The sequence below is a fragment of the Artibeus jamaicensis genome, unplaced genomic scaffold (genome assembly GCF_021234435.1).
Source record: "Artibeus jamaicensis isolate MK-2021 breed Jamaican fruit bat unplaced genomic scaffold, CSHL_Jam_final contig_889, whole genome shotgun sequence".
NCBI classification, from domain to species: Eukaryota; Metazoa; Chordata; class Mammalia; order Chiroptera; family Phyllostomidae; genus Artibeus; species Artibeus jamaicensis.
The window spans coordinates 4,180,516-4,200,809 of record NW_026522005.1 but is presented as its reverse complement, the minus strand read 5'-3'; the positions used below and the strand labels follow the sequence as shown (position 1 = coordinate 4,200,809).

The window sequence follows — 20,294 nt, the reverse complement described above, 5'->3', positions numbered from 1 at the left end:
TGCTAAACAGATGCACAATCTTTCCCCACCTGGATATTCATGTTTAATTGTCTTGGTTAGAGACTACTTTGCGGAACTATGTGCCCCACTGGACACTCCGAGCTCTGTTTGCTGAGTCAAGGTTATCCCCGGGCAGGCCTGCGACCCATTTGCTGCGCGGGTCGGTGCCCGGGAGCGCGCTCCCGAGGCGTCCTCGGCGGCGGGTGCAGAGGAGGAAGAGGGCGGCCTGGGCGCGCGCGCGAGGCCTCGCGTCCGCGCGCCCACGCACTCACACACCCGCCCGCACTCCCGGGAAGTCTCGCGATGCCGTAGCCGGCTGCTCCCGCTGCTGCGAGGGGCTCTGACTGTTGCTGTGGTTGCCGGAGTTGCTGCTGCTGCTGCGGCGGCGGCTGAGCTGGTGGAGGTGTCGGCCCTTGAGCGGATGTTGACATTGTGTTGTTGTTACTGCTGACGGTAATGGCGGCGTCGGCGAGGGCCGAGATCCCGTCTCCTCTGTAGCCTGTGTCGAGACAGCCAAGAGACAACTCCGGGGCCTCTGAGCCCACGGCTGTGACTCCGCTCAGCCTCCGCCGCCTCGCCACCCGTCTCCCGCCGCAGTCCCTGGAGCCAGGGCCTTTCGGACAGGGGTCTCAGAGGTTCAGGATGGCGGATTTCGACGAGATCTATGAGGAGGAGGAGGACGAGGAGCGGGCCCTGGAGGAACAGCTGCTCAAGTACTCGCCGGACCCGGTGGTGGTCCGTGGCTCCGGGCATGTCACCGTGTAAGGCCTGGAGGAGGGCGAGGGCGAGGACGGGAGGTGCAGGGCTGGAGGGGGGGGGGGGCGCGCGTTACTCCTCGGGAGCCCCATTTTCTCGGTGTCCGTCTTGTGTCCAGGGCCTAAGGGAAAGGAGACGACCAGGAAGTGAGAACTTGCTTTATTTTCGTTTGTTTCTCCTCCGAAGTGGGGACCTTCCTCCCCAACACCTCTTGTAGCAGGCCCTACAGGCCTGGGGCGATGTGACGGATCCCAGAAGGGAAGGTTTTTCTTTAGGGTCAGTCCTTTGGGACACCCCTTGAGCTTCGGGGTGGAAGTACATTTTTATGAGGTCCCTCCCCCTTGTTTTCTCATCCAGTAACCCTGTGCTTCTCTCCTCCTCTGGGCCTTTGAGCCTACTGACATATGGCTTAGAGGCTAGGTCTGGGCTGCGTGAGACCCCAGTGACAATCGGTAACTAGTGGTTCACTGTCCTTGTGTCTGTGTATTTCACAGAGATGCACAGGTCTTCCCAGTTTCTTGCAGAGTCAGTTTCTGGAGAACTGATGCAAGTTCCCGTCAGTGTGTATGGTGAAAATGTACAGATGAATGTATATTTAAGATACACAGAAGAAGATGTGTGTACAAATATTAAAAAAAAAACAACTTTGTGATGGACCTACTGCTCAGGTTACTGAGAGTTCGCTATAATGTAAGTCCCTCTTTTGGGCATGAACTCTAGGATGGTTTCTTCATTAATGAGGGTTCTTGTAAGTCTGATTAGCGACATTTAAAAGTCTGATATTATTCAAACAGTAAGGAGTGAGAGCTCTCCAAATGGTCATGACTAATAAAGGAATGTGCAGATTTGAACCAAATAAATGAGCTGTCTGGAAGCAGGAAGTTTTGTAATGTTTCACTGAGAAGTCCAGAGTTTTATACAATTTGTACTATTTATACTCTTTTTTTTCCATTTTAGATTTGTTGTTCAAATTGTACATCAGGCTTCTATGCTTGTCAGATATCTCCACCCTTCAGATTTTTAGTAAAATAAAAGGGCTAGCAAATCTGGGACTAACAGTTTTCATTATATTTTAGGATAGGGTGACTGGAATGTACAATGAATAACTTAGTGAAACAGTAGGACTTCTTGTATGAGATTGTCAGCAAAATCCTTGCATTTGTTAGTACATGATGTGACTAGCTGTATTGCTGTTTGGGTATGCTTTTATAGTGCTTTCATTTCTTTAGCCCTTGTTAGTTTATATTCAGGTGATTTAATAGGATAAAAACACTGCATAATCTCTCACAGCGCCAATGAAGGGACAGTGGAATTTATCACCACAATAATAGTTACTTAGTGTTTTAATTGTCATTGCCAGCAGAATTAATAATTATAACCAACTATCATGGATATTAAATCTCTCTTGAATATATTTCACAAAACTTTTTTAGTCTCATAGTCGGCCATTTAATTTTTAGCTTGACATTTTTACATTGTTTTATACCTAAGGAGCATGGGTGCTTAAAGAAGGGATTTTTAGATTTTTTTATGCTATCTGCCCATCTTCCCTCTACATTACTCATGTCAAAAAAAATGCTGGCAGAATTTTGTTATTTAAAAAGGTGCCGCTATAGTTGTAATGTTTCTCTTTTAGGTTTTTTTTTTATTCATTTATTTTAGTGGGGGGGGGGTAGAGAGAGAAACCGACAGAGAAACAAAGATTTGTTGTTCCACTTATGTATGCAATATAACCTTGGTGTATTGAGATGACGTTCTAACCAACTAAGCTACCCAGCTGGGGCTGTTGCCTCTTTTTAAGGAAAAGAGAAGTTAAGCACTTCGTTGAGTAAATGGAAAATATAGTAGGCAAAGTGTTCAGAATCAAATAGGTGATCAGTTAATTTGACTCTAGTTGGCTACTTAGAGAGGTGAACAAGGTGAGGAAGGATTACTAGTTCTCAATCTTAGCTGCCTGTTAGAATGCCCTAGGGAGATTTTAAAAAACCCTGATATTGCCCCAGGTCAGGCCAGTTGAAAGCTCTGTATCAGAGGGAGGGCCCCAGGCAAGGATAGTTTTTGGTTTGGTTTTTTTAAAGTTCCACCAATGAATTTTTAGTGTAGAATTGCAAGTCACTATTTCAGGTTAATGTAGGAAGGGACTATATGCCACTGGAAACAGTATTCCTTTCTACCTTGGGAGTTCATATTTCTGTGATTTCCCTCAACCACTTCCCCCCCCTTTCTTTCCTGTTACCGTGGTTTTAAGTTCTTGGTTGAAATCTACAGTCTGCCAATTCTTGGGTAAATTATTTATCTATGCCTCCTCAGTTAAGCTAGGGATAGTTACAGGTCCTAATTTTTAAGATAGTTGAGGATTAAATGAGACAGTACTTGCAAATAATTCATCACATTGTGTGGTACTGTGCTCAATAAATATTAACCTTTATTAATTATCCTTCATACATGCAATGATCCACTTTGAGAAGCAGAAGTATAAAGCACAGTACTAAGAAATCTGAACTGCCATTTTCAAACCTAACAGTGATTCACTTTAGTCTTATTTTCCCATTTCTAAAAATTGCATGAGGTTCAATTATGTGGAGAATTTTGCTGAGCATTATTAAGAATATTTCTGCATTGAGAACTTAAGCCTGTTTTGTGGTGACATAGGTAAATATAGTAATAGTAATACAAAACTTTTTTTACCTGACTCTGTCTTGCATAATTCACAAGCACACTATGCCAGGGGGTAACCCAGATAGTACCTGTAAAGGTTTTTGAAATTAGTGCTTAAGGATTAGTATAACTGTTGAGCATGTTTGTTTTTCTTGCCTTTAACTATAAATGGGAAGAGCTATTAAAACAGTTGTAGTAAGACTGGTAAACTTGTCATTGCCACTGCTCCTTCCCCCTTCTGTAAAACTAAGTAGCAATCTTTTCTTACCAGTTTGAAAGTTAGTGATAGTGTTTCTGAATCTTCTGTAATCCTGATTAGTTGGGAAGTCCATGTGTGTTTTTCAGAGATTTCACTTTTGAGTAAACCTTTATAGCTGAATATTTCCATTCTTTCCCCCCCTACTTCAATATATTATATTATGGCATTTTATTTTAGAGCTCACTGTATTCTCAGAATAAATGATTTGGTATGTTATTATGTGATGTGAAAAACTAAATTAACTTTCCATTCTGTACTACACAGGCAGGTCTTGGTTAATTTTGAAACATAATCAGATTTTTGGGACATAAGGATATAAAAAGTATAATTTGCCTAAACAGTCTACTTTAATGTGGTTTTTACTATAAATATTTTCTTTTCTTTAAGATTTTTAAATTTGTTGTTAGAGGGGAAGGGAAGGAGAGAGGGAAACATCAATGTGAGGTTGCCTCTTGAGCACCCCCTACTGGGGACCTAGCCCACAATCCAGGCATGTGCCCTGACTGGGAATTGATCTGGAGTCCCTTTGGTTCCCAGGCCCGCACTCAGTCCATACCAGCCAGGGCTAAATATATCTCATATTGACCCCAAATCAGACTTATACTTTGTAATTACATCATGATCAGTATTCTTTCTCAGTATTCTTTAAATGAGTATAATAATTTTCTTGTTAAAGTCTAATGTGGTAATAGGGGGCAGTATGGCAGCTCAAATAGGAAGAAATTTTGTGCAGAAACATTTTGACAAAATCACATTTGAAGGAAGAGAGGGAAATGATAACTTCCTGTTTTATAATATTTGCATATAATTCAAAAGGTTTGCTTTGAAATTATATGTACATATAATTATTACATGTACATAAAGTTACATGTACATATAATTACATACTTCACCTAAAGTAGGTTTCCTGTTTCTGTGTGTGTGTGTATGTGTATGTGTATGTGGTAGGGGTCATATTTCTCATGTAATGAAGATGAGGAAAAAAGCAGTTAACTTATTACGTAGTATTGGCAGATAGATTAATATTTTTAAATGATGGAGTTCTTTACCCCTTAAAATAAATTTGTACACAATGTAGTGATCATTTGTTGAAGACTTTGATTTTTCATGATGATAAAGGATGTATTAATCTACAGTTGTACCTGACACTATTTGCTCCTTTTCACTTCATGACCAGATATTAGAATCAGACTTGGAGCTTTCCTAATGTTTGATTTCTAGACATTAGCCCTTTATATAGCTGTGTTATTTTGCTGAGGTTTGGTTCTAAATGTTATTCTTTTATAGTTTCACTAAATTGTCATGTACTTCTGAGGTATAATTTTCTTATCATTGCCACAAATCATTCCTCATCCTTCACCAGTTTTTATCAATGGCTGTGGGACATCTCTCTGCTTGTCTTCATCTCAGGTATTCTGTGGAAAATTGAAAGGTTTGGAAATGTGGCTTGAAATTTAAAAAACTTGGAAACTACTTTGGAGTACAATAGGATCTTTGAATAGGACATGTCACAAGAACACCTTAGTATTTATTGAACTTTCTATTGGTAGAGTCAGTAAAAAATTGTCTGTCTTGAAGTGTATCAGTATTTCAAGACTGCCAGTAGACACTATGGGTAGAAGCAACAAGGGACCAGAACGAGATTTACCCAAATAACAGAATCATTTCAGTTAAACAGTTTTAGCCTCGTAACTCCCACCTTCTTTCCCCCAGCCAGCATACTATATAAGGCATATTCGATTTTTAAATAATAACCTTTCACTTTAAGATTTTTGAAGATCTTACTTATTTTTCTCCACAAGGCTGAAAGTTGTTTGCGGTCAGGGATTGTACTTATTGGTCTTTATTTCTCCACTACTTAACGTGCTGTCTTGAATATCATAGGTCCTGAAATGTTCTCTAGATAAATGAGATGATTCTATACATCTTTGGATCTCAATTGTTTCTCCCCTTTCTGTGCCTCCTAATGAAGGCAAACGGTGTTTTACGTTAGAACTCTTATAAAATCACACTCAAAGATAAATGGCTCCTCTTTTTTTTTAAGTTGGTAATGGTGAAGAAGTTGTCAAATTAAGATAGACTTTATTTTCTTAGACTATTTCTTAGCTCTTACAATTTGAAAGGTAATTAGTTCGATTTATAATAAAGTATTGAATATACCTTTGATAATACAAAGAAAAAATGCTAAACATTTTATTGGACCAACTACTAAAATTTCACAATGGGTAAACTCTTGAAGAAATGAGATACAGTAGTCAATTGTAGTTTCAAAATATTGCTCTAAGTATTTGAATTTGAAATTTGTATGATATTCAGTGGAATCTGTTCAGTGTTGTATTCCTGGCTACCAATGGGTGTGAAATTGACCAGTAGTTAAAATTTGATGTGCCTAGCTAAGTGGAATACAGGAACTAAATGGTAAATTATGTGAATAATTACGATAGTGAATAATCAAATGCTGATATTAATCTAAAAAAACTACTCTAATATTACTCCAAAGAATATTTTTAATTTGAGAGCTGCTCTTGAATTCCAACTTGAGTTTATATTCCAAACAGCTTAAAGGCCAGGATATTAAATCAATTATATATCCAGAAGGGTATCTTAAGACTCTGTGGATCTATGTTTGGTTTAGCTTTATAATCTATAAAACTAAGATTTGATTCTCAATAAAATTAAACTTTAATCATCTTAACAGATGTTCTTAGATATTCTCACTCTAGTGTCTTCTGTATAAGATTTTTTTGGTGACTTTTCATTATTTGTTTTAGAATCAATTTATAAAATCAGATCTTACACCAGTGTTCTCATGTTCATGTAGTCTAGCTTAATCCCAGTGTAAGGTTTCTGAAACTAGCCTAATTATGAATCACTAGGGCATTTTTAAAAATACACCTTTTAGGTTCTTATTCCAGACATCCTCAGTCAGAATCTTGAGGCAAAGAGTGTAGGAATTTTTATTATTAACAAAGAGCTTAGGTGATTCTCATGTCAGACAAATTTGGAAAGCAATGGGTGGGAAGACTGTGGTACCTGATGTCAAGAAGATTGGTTTCAGTGCTCAGATACTTAACTGTAATTATAAGCTTTTCTGAACTTCAGTTTTTTTATCTGCAAAAAATGTCTACCTCAGAAATTAGGTGTGAAAATCAGAAAGAACTTATGTACTGATCTGCACCCATATATTAGGCACTAAGCAAATTATTATAACTTATTTTGATGTTTATCCCTTCATGCATATTTTTTGGTTAGTCTTTACTGTTTTCTTGGAAATCAGTACAAAAGATGACATATACTTTATTGCTTTAAAACAATATTCTGAGCATAAATCAGAATTAACTGATCGTAGGAAATATTTGATCAAAAGCAGATATTATCAGGTTGGTATACTGTAATATTCTTAAGGTATTTTGGGGCTTGAGGATCTTGTCTAAATGTTACTTTCTTTTGAATTTTACATATGCAGGTTTTTGCTTTCTGTTTACCTTCTTTACTTTCTAGCTAGTTCATCAGCTTTAGGTTGGAAATGAAACAACTGACCTTATTAGAAATATACATAAAGAAAGAGAAGTTGGTTCTGAGTGCTAGATTTAGATGTTTGAATTTTAATACTTGGGTTTTAAAGTGTTTGTTTCTTCAGAGTACTTTTTACTTAATCCTTCATTATCGGCTGTCTTGTTGATGTTTTCAGATAAGTAGTTTAACAAATAACCATTACATTTTATGGTAGGTATAACGTGAGGCTCTGGGTATATAATTACAGATGAAACACACATAGTGCCTCTACTCTCGTGGAGCCTACACCTAACAGATAAACTATGTCAGAAAATTGCTGTGCAGGAGACCAGTAGAGTGCTGTGATTGAAAAATACGTGGTTAGGGAGACCTTCTCTGAGGGGGTCACTTTTAGAAAGGATGAAAGACTCCTGGAGGACAGCAAAACAAGGTTGGCCTGCCTGAGAAACTGAAATGGCTATTTCTGTGCGGTGGCTAGGATATAGTGAACGAAGGGGATAGTGCCTTGAAATGAGGTTGGTAGGCTCAGTAGCGGCCAGAAAATATTATAGAGGATTTAGACTGAAACTGGGGAGAGTAGTTAGGAGGCCATCAGAACAGTCTAGGTGAAACATGATGGTGACCAGGTCTAGGGTGGTGGTCTTTATATGACGGAGGTAGTACAGCTTTGGCTGTAAAGCCATGAGATTTCACAACTTCTCTATGAGGTGTGGAAAACACAGCAATGGGCACTTTTGCTATGTCATTCCTTAGTTGTGGGTTTTTTGTTTGTTTTATTTTTGGTTTTGTTTTGGCTTTGTGGAGGGTGAGGTCAAAGAACTCTGGCTGCCCTTATGGTTGACTGAAGACTGCCTTGATGACACCTGCACTTCCTGTTCTGCCACGGGGCAGCAGGTGTGCCAATGGAGCCACGTGTGCCGGAAGTGGGGAAGGGCTTTCCCACAGCATCACAGGTTTTGGAGTGAGGACCTTTGTAAAGTGGTATCGAGGCTGGGAGGCTTCGTTAGCTGCGAGGTGTGTGTTGTTTGACCGTGATCTGTTCATTAGATTCGAGGAAAAGGTTATGGGGTTTTTTTTTTTTTTTTTACATCTTTAAACTTAAAACTGAATTGTGTACACTAGGGTTTCAATTTCCTCACAAAATCCTGGAAGAACCGATTTTTTCCTTAAGCTTTTTTTCACCCTACCATATGAAATTAAGTAGTGTTGGTTGGGCTTTGGTGATGAATTAGGTAGAAATCAGAGAATTAGAAAGAGAAAAAGGTAACCTATTGTTGTTTTTTGATTGATAAGTGATTGTGTGTGTATTTAATTTGACAAGCATGTATATATATGTGTTCTTCAAGAACTCCTTGTTTGTTCTCTTTGATCCTGCATTGTGGTTTCAGCAGAATCCTTGTTCAGTCCAGTGAAGGAGTTCCTGTGTACCCAGCCTTTCTTTGCCCTTTCTAAATTATTCAGTTATAAATGTTACTCGAAAGTGATGTTTTTGGTAGTCTGTACTATAAACCAGTTTAACTATATGTTATTTATTAAATAAATATAATTTATCATTATATTGCTCATAAGATTTATATGAATTTGAAGCATATTCTAAAATATATATAAATTAGATACACAAATATTTTGTTTTAGTGTGGTACAGATAAATTTAAAGTAGTTGACTTGGCCCAAATGCCCTCTAGTAGGCTAGTGGATAAAAAAAGTTGTACATGTATGTAATGAAATATTACTCAGCCATAAAAAGAATGAAATCTTTCTATTTGTGACAACATGGATGGACCTGTAGGGTATTATACTAAGTGAAGTAAGTCAGACTAAGACAAATACCATATGATTTCACTTATATGTGAAATCTGAAAAACAAAATTAATAAACAAAATAGAAACACACTCATAAAAATAGAAAACAAGCTGATATTTGCCAGAGGGAAGGGGGTTGGGGGCCTGGGCGAAAAAAGTGAAAGGATTTCCACTTTTGGTAGTTACAAAGTCATCACATGGATATAAAGTACAGCATAGGGCACAGGTGGCAAACACAAGGCCTGTGGGCCAAATCCGGCCCTCCACCTTGTTTTATCCAGGCCGACACCTTGTTTATACCCGGTGGCAGCACCAAGCTCTGGCTTAACTGTGAAGGAGTAGTTACATTTACACAGTCCTAAAGTTACATTTGGCCTTTTGAAGGAAACCTCAAGGCTGATGTGGCCCCTGGTGAAAATGAGTTTGACACCCTGGCATAGGGAATCTGGTCAATAATGCTGTAATAACTATGTATGGTGCCAGGTGGGTACTTGATATATCAAGGGGATCACTTTGTAAATTATATAATTGTCTAACTATTTTATGCTATATACCTGAAACTAATATAAAAAAGTCAACTGTAATTGAAAAATAAAATAAAAACAAAGTAGTTGAGTTGGATTAGTTGAATCGCCATATCATCAGAAGTAAATACTATGAAGTTTAATCAGATCAGCATTTACATTTATATAACTTCATTTATATAACTTCACTGTTTAACAACATATGTAATCATCTATTGACACTTGGAAATATCTTAATAATTGATATTAATAAATCTAGTGCTAGTATATTATATGTAGAACTGTGTATGGTGATGAGGTTTATGATAGTGTGAATATACTACATGATTTAAGTAATTCAAGTCTTTGATTTCACTAGTTTATGAATGAGATTGTACTTTCACAGAGCCAGATGAACCCAAACGTTTGAAAATTTGGTCACACAGTTAACATTTTTAGGCTTGTTCTGAAACTAATATAAATATATCTCTAGCTCCAGGGTTCTGTATAGTCTGGGTAAACATGATATACTTTCAGTTCTAGCCTTTCCTCCTTGAGCTACATTGATATTCAAATTAAGGCAATGAGATTTATTTAAAGCATGATTTTTATGCATTAAAATGATTAATTCAGTAGTTATAACTTCATCTCCTAAAATAGCTACAAAACTGATTCCATTGAGCTCATAGTTCAGCATTAGGAAATAAGTGCTGTTACTACCAGTAAAGCCTGTGTGTTCAGTGTGAATCTGGAATTTCTAGTAAATATGTTCATAGGTCTTGTCATATCTATGGGAAGATAAAATTTCATGAGTCTCTGGATTTGTGGAGGTTGAATGTCTCAGAATCCCAAATACCCACAGCTGAATACATAATCTTCCTCCGAATCAGCTTCAAATGTAGCCTTCCCATTCTCAGTTGATGGCACTGGCATCCTACTTGCTTAGACTAAAACATATTTAACACACCCTTCATGTCCTCTCTTTCTGTTCACTGCACTCAGTCTGTCATATTAATCTGTTGGCTCTATTTTGAAAATACATTCAAAACTCAACCACTATTTACCATCTCCACTGCTGGTGTGAGTTGTCATTGGCTATTTTGGGCTCACACTTAATACTTTCCTTCTCCCTGCTTCTAGTTTTTCTCAACCTTTATAATATATCTGCCACAGTGATCCTTTTAAAATACAAATCAGATGGTGTCTTCCCAAAGGCCCACCTCTTCAGAGTTAAAGTTCCTTTAAGCTGCCTGTAAGAGCCTAACTGATCTGGCCCATTGTTACTTCTCTGACTTCTTCTCTGTTATTCCATCATGTGTTTACCAAACTCTAACTACACTAGCCTCTTTTCTGTTCCCTGAATTAGTCCAGGTACACTTCTAGCTTCAGGGTTTTGCACTGGCTGGTTCTACTTTCTGGGATATTCCCACCAGATGTCCTGATGGCTAGCTTCTTCATCTTCTGCAGATTTTTCACAATTACCATATTTTGCCATGTATAATGTACACTTTTTTTTGCCTAAATTTTTGAGGGAAAAATAAGGATACACATTATACATGGGAATTAGTAATAAAACATGGGTACACATTGTACCCAGCAAAATATGGTATTGTTCTTAATGAGTCTTACCCTTCTTGCTATTTAAAATCCAAACTCAATTACCAACTCATTTTGTGCTTTTTTTCCGTAGTGCTCCCTCTGTCAGAACATGAGATGTACCAGACTTGATAAAGGGCTCAAACTTTTGACTACCTTTTCTTGCAAAGAGTAAAACGGAAACTTATTTGATAAGAATAAAGTTTTAAAACTTCTCCTGCTATATAGCAGCTGTCCCACCTATAAAATGTGAACTCTGAATTCAGTAAACCTTGCTAATTTTTTTTTCTTAAAAACTTTGGGATGGTACTTGGCCTTTGGGCCATATAAGACCCTGAGAGGCCAGTTGTCTTACCTGAGGCAAATAACACCCAGAGGGAGATTTGCTTTCCTAAGATAACACACCTAGTTGATACCGAACCAGGGTTAGAATTTGGGCATTCTGTTTCTCCCTGGTGCAGCCCTTCCATCTCTGCCACAGTAACTGCTTTGTGCTTTTCAGCCTTTGTCTCGGCTGCCTGGATTCCTGACCCAAATTGCTCGCCCATGTAAGCTACAAACTCTAATATTGCCTGGCTTTCCTGAACCCAGCACCTCTTTGTGTGCTTGCTTCCTTAGTACCACCCGCTTGAAGAGTTTGGCAGAGAGTTGGAAAACTCTTGGCAGTCGTCATTAGCCAATTTGATCGTTGGCTGTTATGTTTGCTAAGCTGCTTGAAGATGGTGTTCATGAAGTCATTGAAATCTAGACATTCTCTAATTTGCCAAGTTATCCATATTGGATATTAATTGATAATATTGCCCACTTTATTAGAAGGATAATAACCATAATAAGAACACAGCAAACATTTATGTTCTTTTATAATAATAAAAGAAGTTACAACATACAGGGTTTGTGCCATTCACTCTTGGTGTTTTATGTATATCAACTCATCTAATGAGTTACCCCAATTATTATCCCTGGTGTATAAATGGGGAAACTGAGGCTCAGAAAAGATAACTAACTTTAGTTATGCTCAAAGTGACATGTCTAGTAGATGGCAGTGACAAGATTACATTCCAGGAAGTCTGACTCCAGAATATTGTTGCTTAATTGCTTCTTTTAAAAATACAGGAACCAAAAGCAACAAACTTATGTGGTCTTTGTTATTCATCAACACAAGCATTTATAACAAAATCCTATGTATTTTGGGATTTTAGGTACAAATGTGAAAGGTCAAAAACCTTTCACATTTTTTTCCTAGATCCATATGAGAATGTTAACATTTGTTATATATTAGTTTTAATTTTATAATTTGATGAAAAAAATTTTCTCTTCATTTCTCAAATATTTTCTTAGTTTATGAAGTTTCTAGTTCAAGGAGATAAACATTTCCTGTGCTTACAGAGAAAGTTATTAGAGGCATTTTTCTGTAGTAGAAATTGCCCTGGGCTTGGACTCAAGAGAGTAAGGCCGTAGCCTTGATCTTGCACGTGCATTAGCTGTGAGACCCAAGTTACTTGCCTCTTATGCATCAGTTTCTTCATCTGTAAAATGAAATGTTTGGACCAAGGACCGTTCTAGCTCTCAGATTTGGAGAGTCTAATGTTGTGGAATTAGAATTTTTCCTCTTTAATTTTCTTTTAAAAATATTTTATTTATTAAGTTTAAGAGAAGGGGGAAGGGAGAGAACATCAATGTGGGGAACATAAATTGGTTACTTTTTGTGTGCACTTTTGCCAGCAGGATGACGCCCAGCCAACTGAGCCACACTGGTCAGGACTTTTCTCTTTAGTTTCTACATTCTTTACATTATACGCAATATATATTTAAACAAACCTCAAAAGTCCTTAAAAGTACTTTCAAATATACTTTAAAACTAGTAGAATTATCTTGAAATCTAGACATGCTAATTGCCAGTTATTATTTCCTTTATCTTACCTACAAATTATTCCTATATATTATTTCCTTGATCCAAGCTACAAATTAAAAAAAAAACCCTTTAATTATCTTTTTTCTTCGGGTTTAATCTTTTTTCTAATTACAGTGGCGTACATAAAGTTTAAAAATTGTTTAAAAATTTGGAAGTAGCTTTGGCTGATGTGGCTCAGTGGATTGAGTGCCAGCCTGTGAACTAAAAGGTCGTCAGTTTGATTCCCAGTCAGGGCACATGCCTGGGTTGCAGGCCAGGTCCCCAGTTGGGGTGTGTGAGAGGCAGCTGATTGATGTATCTCTCACACATAGATGATTCTTTTCCTATCTTTCTCCCTCCATTCTCCTCTTTCTAAAAATAAATAAAATCTTTAAAAAAATTTGGAAATAGTACTTTTTTCCAGCGAAGCAGAAAATAAACCATCTATAGTTTATTATTCCTGGACCATATTAAAATTTTTTCTAGAAATCTTTAGTTTACAACAGTAAGATATGTTATTATAGAAATTTTAGAAAACATGAAAATATAAAGAAGGAAGTATCACCCATAAGTGTATTGGCTAGGGTTAACATTTTGATGGATTAACTTTCTGGTTTTCTTTCTGTGTATGTAAAAATTTCTATTAAAATAATCGAGACCATACTTATGCCGTATTTTATGTTCTACCTTTTTCATTTATCATATTGGGAATATATGCCAATACCATTATGGGTTCTTAAAAAGTGTGACTTATTAGGTTCTATTAGATTTCAAACAGAACCACCAGTGGATCCTTAAGGAGTGGAAATTTATTGTAACTGTGGGTGGATACTAAGGAAGACAGAAGGCTTTGCCATTATTGTACAGCCGGCTTCAGGGAGACTGATGATGAACTTGCTCTGTCATTTTCTCAGCAGTGTGTGTCCTTTGCTCCCTGGTCTAGTAGCCAGTCACAGTGACTTACCTACTTTTAGTTCCAGCTTCTTCTGTTGCAATGTGAACTGGCAGACTGCTTTTTCCCTCTACCTCATATTTGCTGCCTGTTATTGGCTTCAGCTTAGTCTTGATTGCTGCTTATGGCTTTACTATATCTTGGCTTGAGCTAAACTTCATGTAACCATCTATGGCCTCTTATTTTATACTTCAGGAAGAGTATCAGGTTGAATTAATTAAAGTCCAAGTTGGGTAGGGCTTTTGGGCCCTGCCATCCCATATGCTGTTGTTCTTAAAGCAGAAGCCCATTTGGGTTCTAATTTGGCAGAGCGTGGGGGGCTGCTAGTCAGGCACTCAGAGCAACAGATTATTCTGTACTACACATTGTTTTGAGTCGTGTAGTATCCTTTTAGATTGATGTATTATGATTAATTTAATACAGGTGCTGAACATTTTAAAACTTTCAGTGTGAAAAATAGCATTGAAACTCAGCAGCAAGGAAAATAATCACAGAGCAAACCACATTGAAACAGTCAAGATTCTTGCAGTCAGGGGTTAAAGGGCAGAATTCACCATGAGCTCCAAATATATTTTAATTTAAAATCACAATGCTTTAGTGAATTCTAAGAGACATTAATATGAGGCATACAGGGAGCACAGAAGAAATAAAAATGGAAGTGAAAAAGGACTGGGTTTGAACTGTAGAAAAAGTTGACATGCATTCAGGAAGACTGTTGATTGGTGAATCCCAAACTCCCTGTTTACTTACGATGTAATACCTAGTTAATACCAAATAAAAGATTCAAATAGGAAAAATTATGTTAATGTGTATTATAAAATAAAAATACATTTAAAGTATTTACTTAGCAACTATTTACATCTGCTGAAAGAAGATCCCATTTTAAGAAACAACAAATGAAACGAAATATCTTTAACGCTCCCTTGCCCAAATTGCACTGCAGAATACTTAGTTCCTCATTAACATATCTGTGCCCCTATAATTATTTTCTTTGGATGCATTTCTAGAAGTAAAATTCCCAAAGGGTATGAGTATTTTTTTAAAGACTACATACTATTAAACTGTATCCTTGAAGACTATCATTCTGTATGCTTTTCTCCTTTACAGTTAAGATAATGGTATATGTACTCCTTTGTATTATCTTTTTACTTAACAATATATTTTATATGTACTTCCCATGTTATTTGCAAATTTCATTTTTAATAATTATATAATCTGTTATACTGGGATACTGTAATTTACTTAATAGTCACATAATGTTATTTTATTTCTGTATCATTTTTGGGAACTTGTTTATGCATATTTTTTCTTTACATTTGAGATTATTTTTAAAAATATTTTATTTATTTATTTTTAGAGAGGGGAAGGGAGGGAGAAAGAGAGGGAGAGAAACATCAGTGTGTGGTTGCCTCCAGAACCACCCCTCCCCACCAGGGACCTGTCCACAACCCAGGGATGTGTCCTATGCCAGGAATCAAACCGGTAATCCTTTGGTTCGCAGGCCAGTTCTCAGTCCACTGAGCCACACCAGCCAGGGCACATTTGAGATTTTTTTTTTTAGGCTAGATTTCTAAAAGGAAATTACTGACAAAGGTATAAATATTGTTAATGTCAGACTGATTTTTGGAATAGTTGTAATAATTTATAGTTTCACTGACAGTACATAATATTTTCTATCTTAAGATTTTCTTATCAACATAAAATATTTGCTTTATTTTACTCAGTCTTTGTAGATAACTAAATTATAGTGTCACCCACCTCAAATCATACCTTTTGAAATTAAGTGCTACTTCCAGCCTTGTGTATTAATAATGTCAGGCTGTTAGGTTTGAAGGGAGTTCACCTTTCTACCCTGTTGCTCTTCTTTTGAGTGTATTAAATCATCATTTTATAAGATGAAACTTGGCCTTTCCACTACTGTCCCAGGCTAATTGTACTTTGCCTTACAAAAACGTAAATTATTTTTACCAGATTTTAAAACTAAACTTAAAGGTTTGTAATGGATAAAAAGAGTAATTTATGATGCTCTTAAGTTAAGCTGAAACATACCCTGTATCTCATTTTCATTGTTCACAAACCCTACCTCCTTCCAGATTTAAGGGGGAAAAAAAACCTTCCAAAGGGAACTAAGTAGTATCAAAACTAAGTAACTAATGTCACATTAAAACCATTAAAAGTAACATTTTGTAGTTAATACTAATGTGAAATGTGGCTTTTCTTGTCCACTTAATAAAGTAAGATGGTCTTACAAAACTTTATCTGACAGTATTGCTTTGTTTGACCTAGAATTTTTTTAAAGGCTTCATCAGAACCGAAAGACATAGCAAAGGAACTTTTTGCTGTCTATAAGTCATTCACCACTCTGATACTTAAGCTCTTTGCTAGGAAAAAGCATGGTGTGTGGAGGCAAACAGCTGAAAAAAACTGTTTTCCATCGTTGAAAGCGGTCTCATGAGTAAAGAAATGTTGATGTAAAGCCTGGATGGTAGTAGTTTGAATAATGAATGGGAGTTGAGATTAAAGATAGTGAATGTAGAAGACTCTTTTAAGACACTGGATAAGGAAGGAAAACAGATGGATGCCATCATATATTTGAGGGGGAAGAAAATAGGTGTTCAGATTCTCAAGCTTGGCAGATTTATGCAGGTTTGTAGGCTATGTTTAGCAGCCAGAAGAGAGGGAGACTACTGTGGTTGCAGAGGAAATTGGAGAATTTGCAACCAATTGGAGAATATGCAACCATGGTTACAAAGGCTAGCTTTGGGAAGCTTGCCTTCATTGAGAAAGATGGTAAAGGTACTGAAGACATAGGTAAATCTAAAAATGAAAGTGAGAAAAGGCCAAGAGGTTTATGTTCAATGTTTTTTTTTTCCTCCCTCTGGTTTGAATGAAAGACTATAGTTATCTACAAAAAATGTGGGTTGTGAGGATAAGGTTGAAGACATACAGGAGCAGCAACTATGGAGTATGGAAATGGAGCTGACCAGGAATGAATAAAGATGGGTATAATAAAGATGGGTATCTAACTGAAGTTAGATAATATATTTATAATAGGTGATTTTTCTGTCATAACTCCAGGCAGTGTGTATTGAAGAAAGCAAACATTTTAATTGAATTGGATTGACAAGAGACACTCCAGAGACACAGAAAATAAAGGGTGTTTGTTGGAGTGTGGTCAGAATGATCGACTGTGTTCTGGTGGATAGGAAGGAAGGGTGTCTTAGGGAGCTGATGCAGAGTGGAAGAGCAAGGAGTAGTGGTAAGCGGTAGGAAACAACCAGAGATGACAAAACAAATTTGGTAAGGGTGGAAGATACGAAATGGTTGATGGTAGTGGAAAGAGGGGAATTTTACAGTTTAGAATCTTAAGGGTGATACAGTTCCAGGTGATGACAGCATTCAGACTATTTCACAGTGGATGGACTCCTGAATTAAACGGAGGTGAATTTCCTCAGAATAGATGAGATCAAGTGATCACTTAGGTTCTGGAGCTGACTATTGAACTAATTGGAGCTGACTATTGACTATTGAACTAAGTCATGGTAGAGAGAAAAACTGACATGTCTGTGTCCTTAGAGAGTGTGAAGGTGTGCAGAAAAGAGTTGACAGCAGGCTTGAGACGTCTGTTCTTAGAAAGGCTTGCTTGCAGTGTTGGCTCTTGGCTGGTATCTGGGAACTTGGAATTTGGGAGGGTTCTTGATGTTCCCAGAATTGATAAGAATGGCTCACTGTGCCTCAGCTGTACAGTGTGGTTTATGCTGAACACCTGCTTTCCTTCTGGGAATCTGGAATTTTGGTACATGCTAAACAGAGGGTGCCTGTGTGACCAAAGCCTTGGGCACTGAATAATGAGCTTTCTGGGTAGACAGCATTATATATGTGTTGTTAAAACTAATCACTGGAGAAATTAAGCACATTCTGTATGTCTTCACCGAGAAGAGACCCTTGCAAGCTTGCTTCTGGTTTCCTCTGGACTTTGCCCCACGTGTCTTTTTCTTTTGCTGCTTTTGCATTAATAAATCTGGTGGTGGGTGAAACTATATACTGAATCCTGTAAGTCCTCCTAGTCAATCATCAGACCTGAGGTTGGTCTTGTGGGCCCCCAATACAGAGAGAGTGACCTGGAAGGCTAAAAATAACCGTTGGGACTTGGAAAAATCAGAATTCATGGGCATTAGAGGAAAACAGTAGTGTGGAAGACTGCAGTGAGGAATTAATGAAATTGGACATTCTTTGTTGGCAGAAATTGATGAATTTATTCAGCAAATACCTGGTGTATCTGGCATTGTGCCAGATATTTGAGGTATAATGATAATTATGATACGATACCTCTCCATAAATAACTCATTGTTTATCAGGGTAGGAAGTTAGACTTGTTAACATAATTATAGTAAGATGTGATAAAGACTGTACAACAGTGAATATAATCAAGTATTATGGGAACATGGGAGATGGAGTCTAGAAGCTGGACTCCAGGGAATGAGCTCTGTAATTGAGGATTTATAAGGAAAGAGTGTCATTTAACATTTTTTGGTTAAAGTGAAAAAGATTTTTTAAAAAGGTATCTAGGTAGCAGATAAACAGAGTAAGGGTCTAAAGTTAAATAGTCAGAGGAGTTGGGAAGGGGAAGGATAGGAAAGGGAGATTCTGAGTTGGGTGAAGATGAGGGCGCAGGGTAACAGACGAGAGTGGTTTACCCTTTGAGTTGTGGGTACAGATTGTTGGAACGAGGAGGCAGTGAGTTGGTGGTAGGTAGGATATGAGGAACACAGGCCTACTTCAAGGGGCCACTTAGGCTTAGGTGTAAAGTTACGGTTTACATCTAGCTCTGCCAGGTATATTCACAAACTCCTTTTTTATTGCATTTTTTCCATTACTATTTATCCCCTACCCACCCCCCCTGCAGTCCACACTGTTGTCCATGTCCACGAGTGCTTTTTCCTTTTTTCCTTTTTTGATCTCTCCTCCTCCATGAACTTTCAAAACTACCCCAAATTATATAACAGTAAAAATTCACCTTATACATGCTTTCTTCAAAAAAATTTTTTAAAGGTATCAGACTTTTTTTTGTAGTACCTTGTGATCAGAAGTGTTACATAGAAGGTGCTTAATAATGGTGATGTGAAAAATTTCTATTTTCTGCAAATACTAGTAGACTTGTAAACTTGTATTAATAATAGGTAAGAACAAGATAGGTTAAGTTTAATATATTTTACTTTTTTGTCATGTTTGCCATTCTTTGAGAATAGTTTATATATTTTATCAATTATGAAGCTGTATTTTAACCATGATTCAAGAAAAGCTCTTTTAGGTAATAGAAATCCATGTAGATACACCATGTGTACATTTTCTTTTATACCATGTAATGGTATAAAATCTCATTCAGTTAATATCATTCAATTAATAGATATTGAATGAGAAGTAAGACAGTTGTTGGCAGCACTCTGCCAATCCAGACTTTCTTTATCTCCCTCTTCTGCTTCCCTTCCCCACGTTCCCCTGTATTTTCCCTTCTTCCACCTTTATACCTTTATATACCACCTTTATATACCAAGGATACCTATTATAATTCATAGCCATTGTTCGTGTCCACCAGTAACACTCAAAGCTAGAAAAAATGATCTATTAAAATAATATGCTTTGAAATTAGTTTTTAAGGTATAGGTGGTAGCTCAAATTAAATGAACCATTTTTTCTTTTGTGTTTGTATAGTGATGATTATTAACATTCAGCCTTATTTATTTATTTGTAATTAAGTAAGACTGTCATTTCAAGGAAAACAACTTACAGCATTTGTTGTCAGTAATATAATTTCAGCTCTCAAAGGAAAATTGGAGTTTTAGAAAATTTGTATCTGCTACTGTGAACTTGACAGCTTCCAAAACTTAAAAGACCTTTCTGATGAGATCAGTGATCATATTAATGAATGATTCCTTATCATAAAATGAAGTGTGTCAGCATTCAACTAGTGAATGTATGAAGTTACAAAGTCAGGTCTGGGTAAAATTCATTCAAAATAAAGATATGTCAATGAATTTTAATTTAGCAGAGTATTAAAAGTTTCTTCCTTGCAAAGAACTATAAGAGACTAGCATTTGGCAGGTTTTGGTATAGTATCAAAGAAAAATGTAGACAATTTTTCAACTACATATTTGGCAAGGCCCAATTTTCTTCACAAATATCAACCAACGAGAACATATCACAGATTGAATGCAGGAAGAGATGTGCGAATCCACCTGTGTTCCATTGTTAGATGTAAAAATATATGTGAAAATGTAAAATACTTGCCTCACTAAAGATGTTTGTTGAAAAATAGATGTTTTGCATAAAATGTTATATTTGTTAGCATATATAATGGGCT

The 20,294-nt window shown here is 37.0% G+C and overlaps 1 protein-coding gene across 2 annotated transcripts in view; it reads left to right on the top strand.

Moving 5' to 3' along the window:
* Positions 1–250: 250 nt before the first annotated feature.
* Positions 251–20,294, top strand: part of CHIC2 (cysteine rich hydrophobic domain 2) — a 43,509-nt gene continuing 23,465 nt past the window's right edge. Inside the window, exon 1 of one of the 2 annotated variants that reach the window (XM_037152150.2) lies at positions 251–761. In XM_037152150.2, coding sequence (XP_037008045.1) covers positions 643–761 — 119 coding nt within the window. In that variant the 5' untranslated portion in view covers positions 251–642. The remainder of the gene's footprint in view (positions 762–20,294) is intronic. The other variant, XM_037152149.2, reaches the window with a different exon arrangement.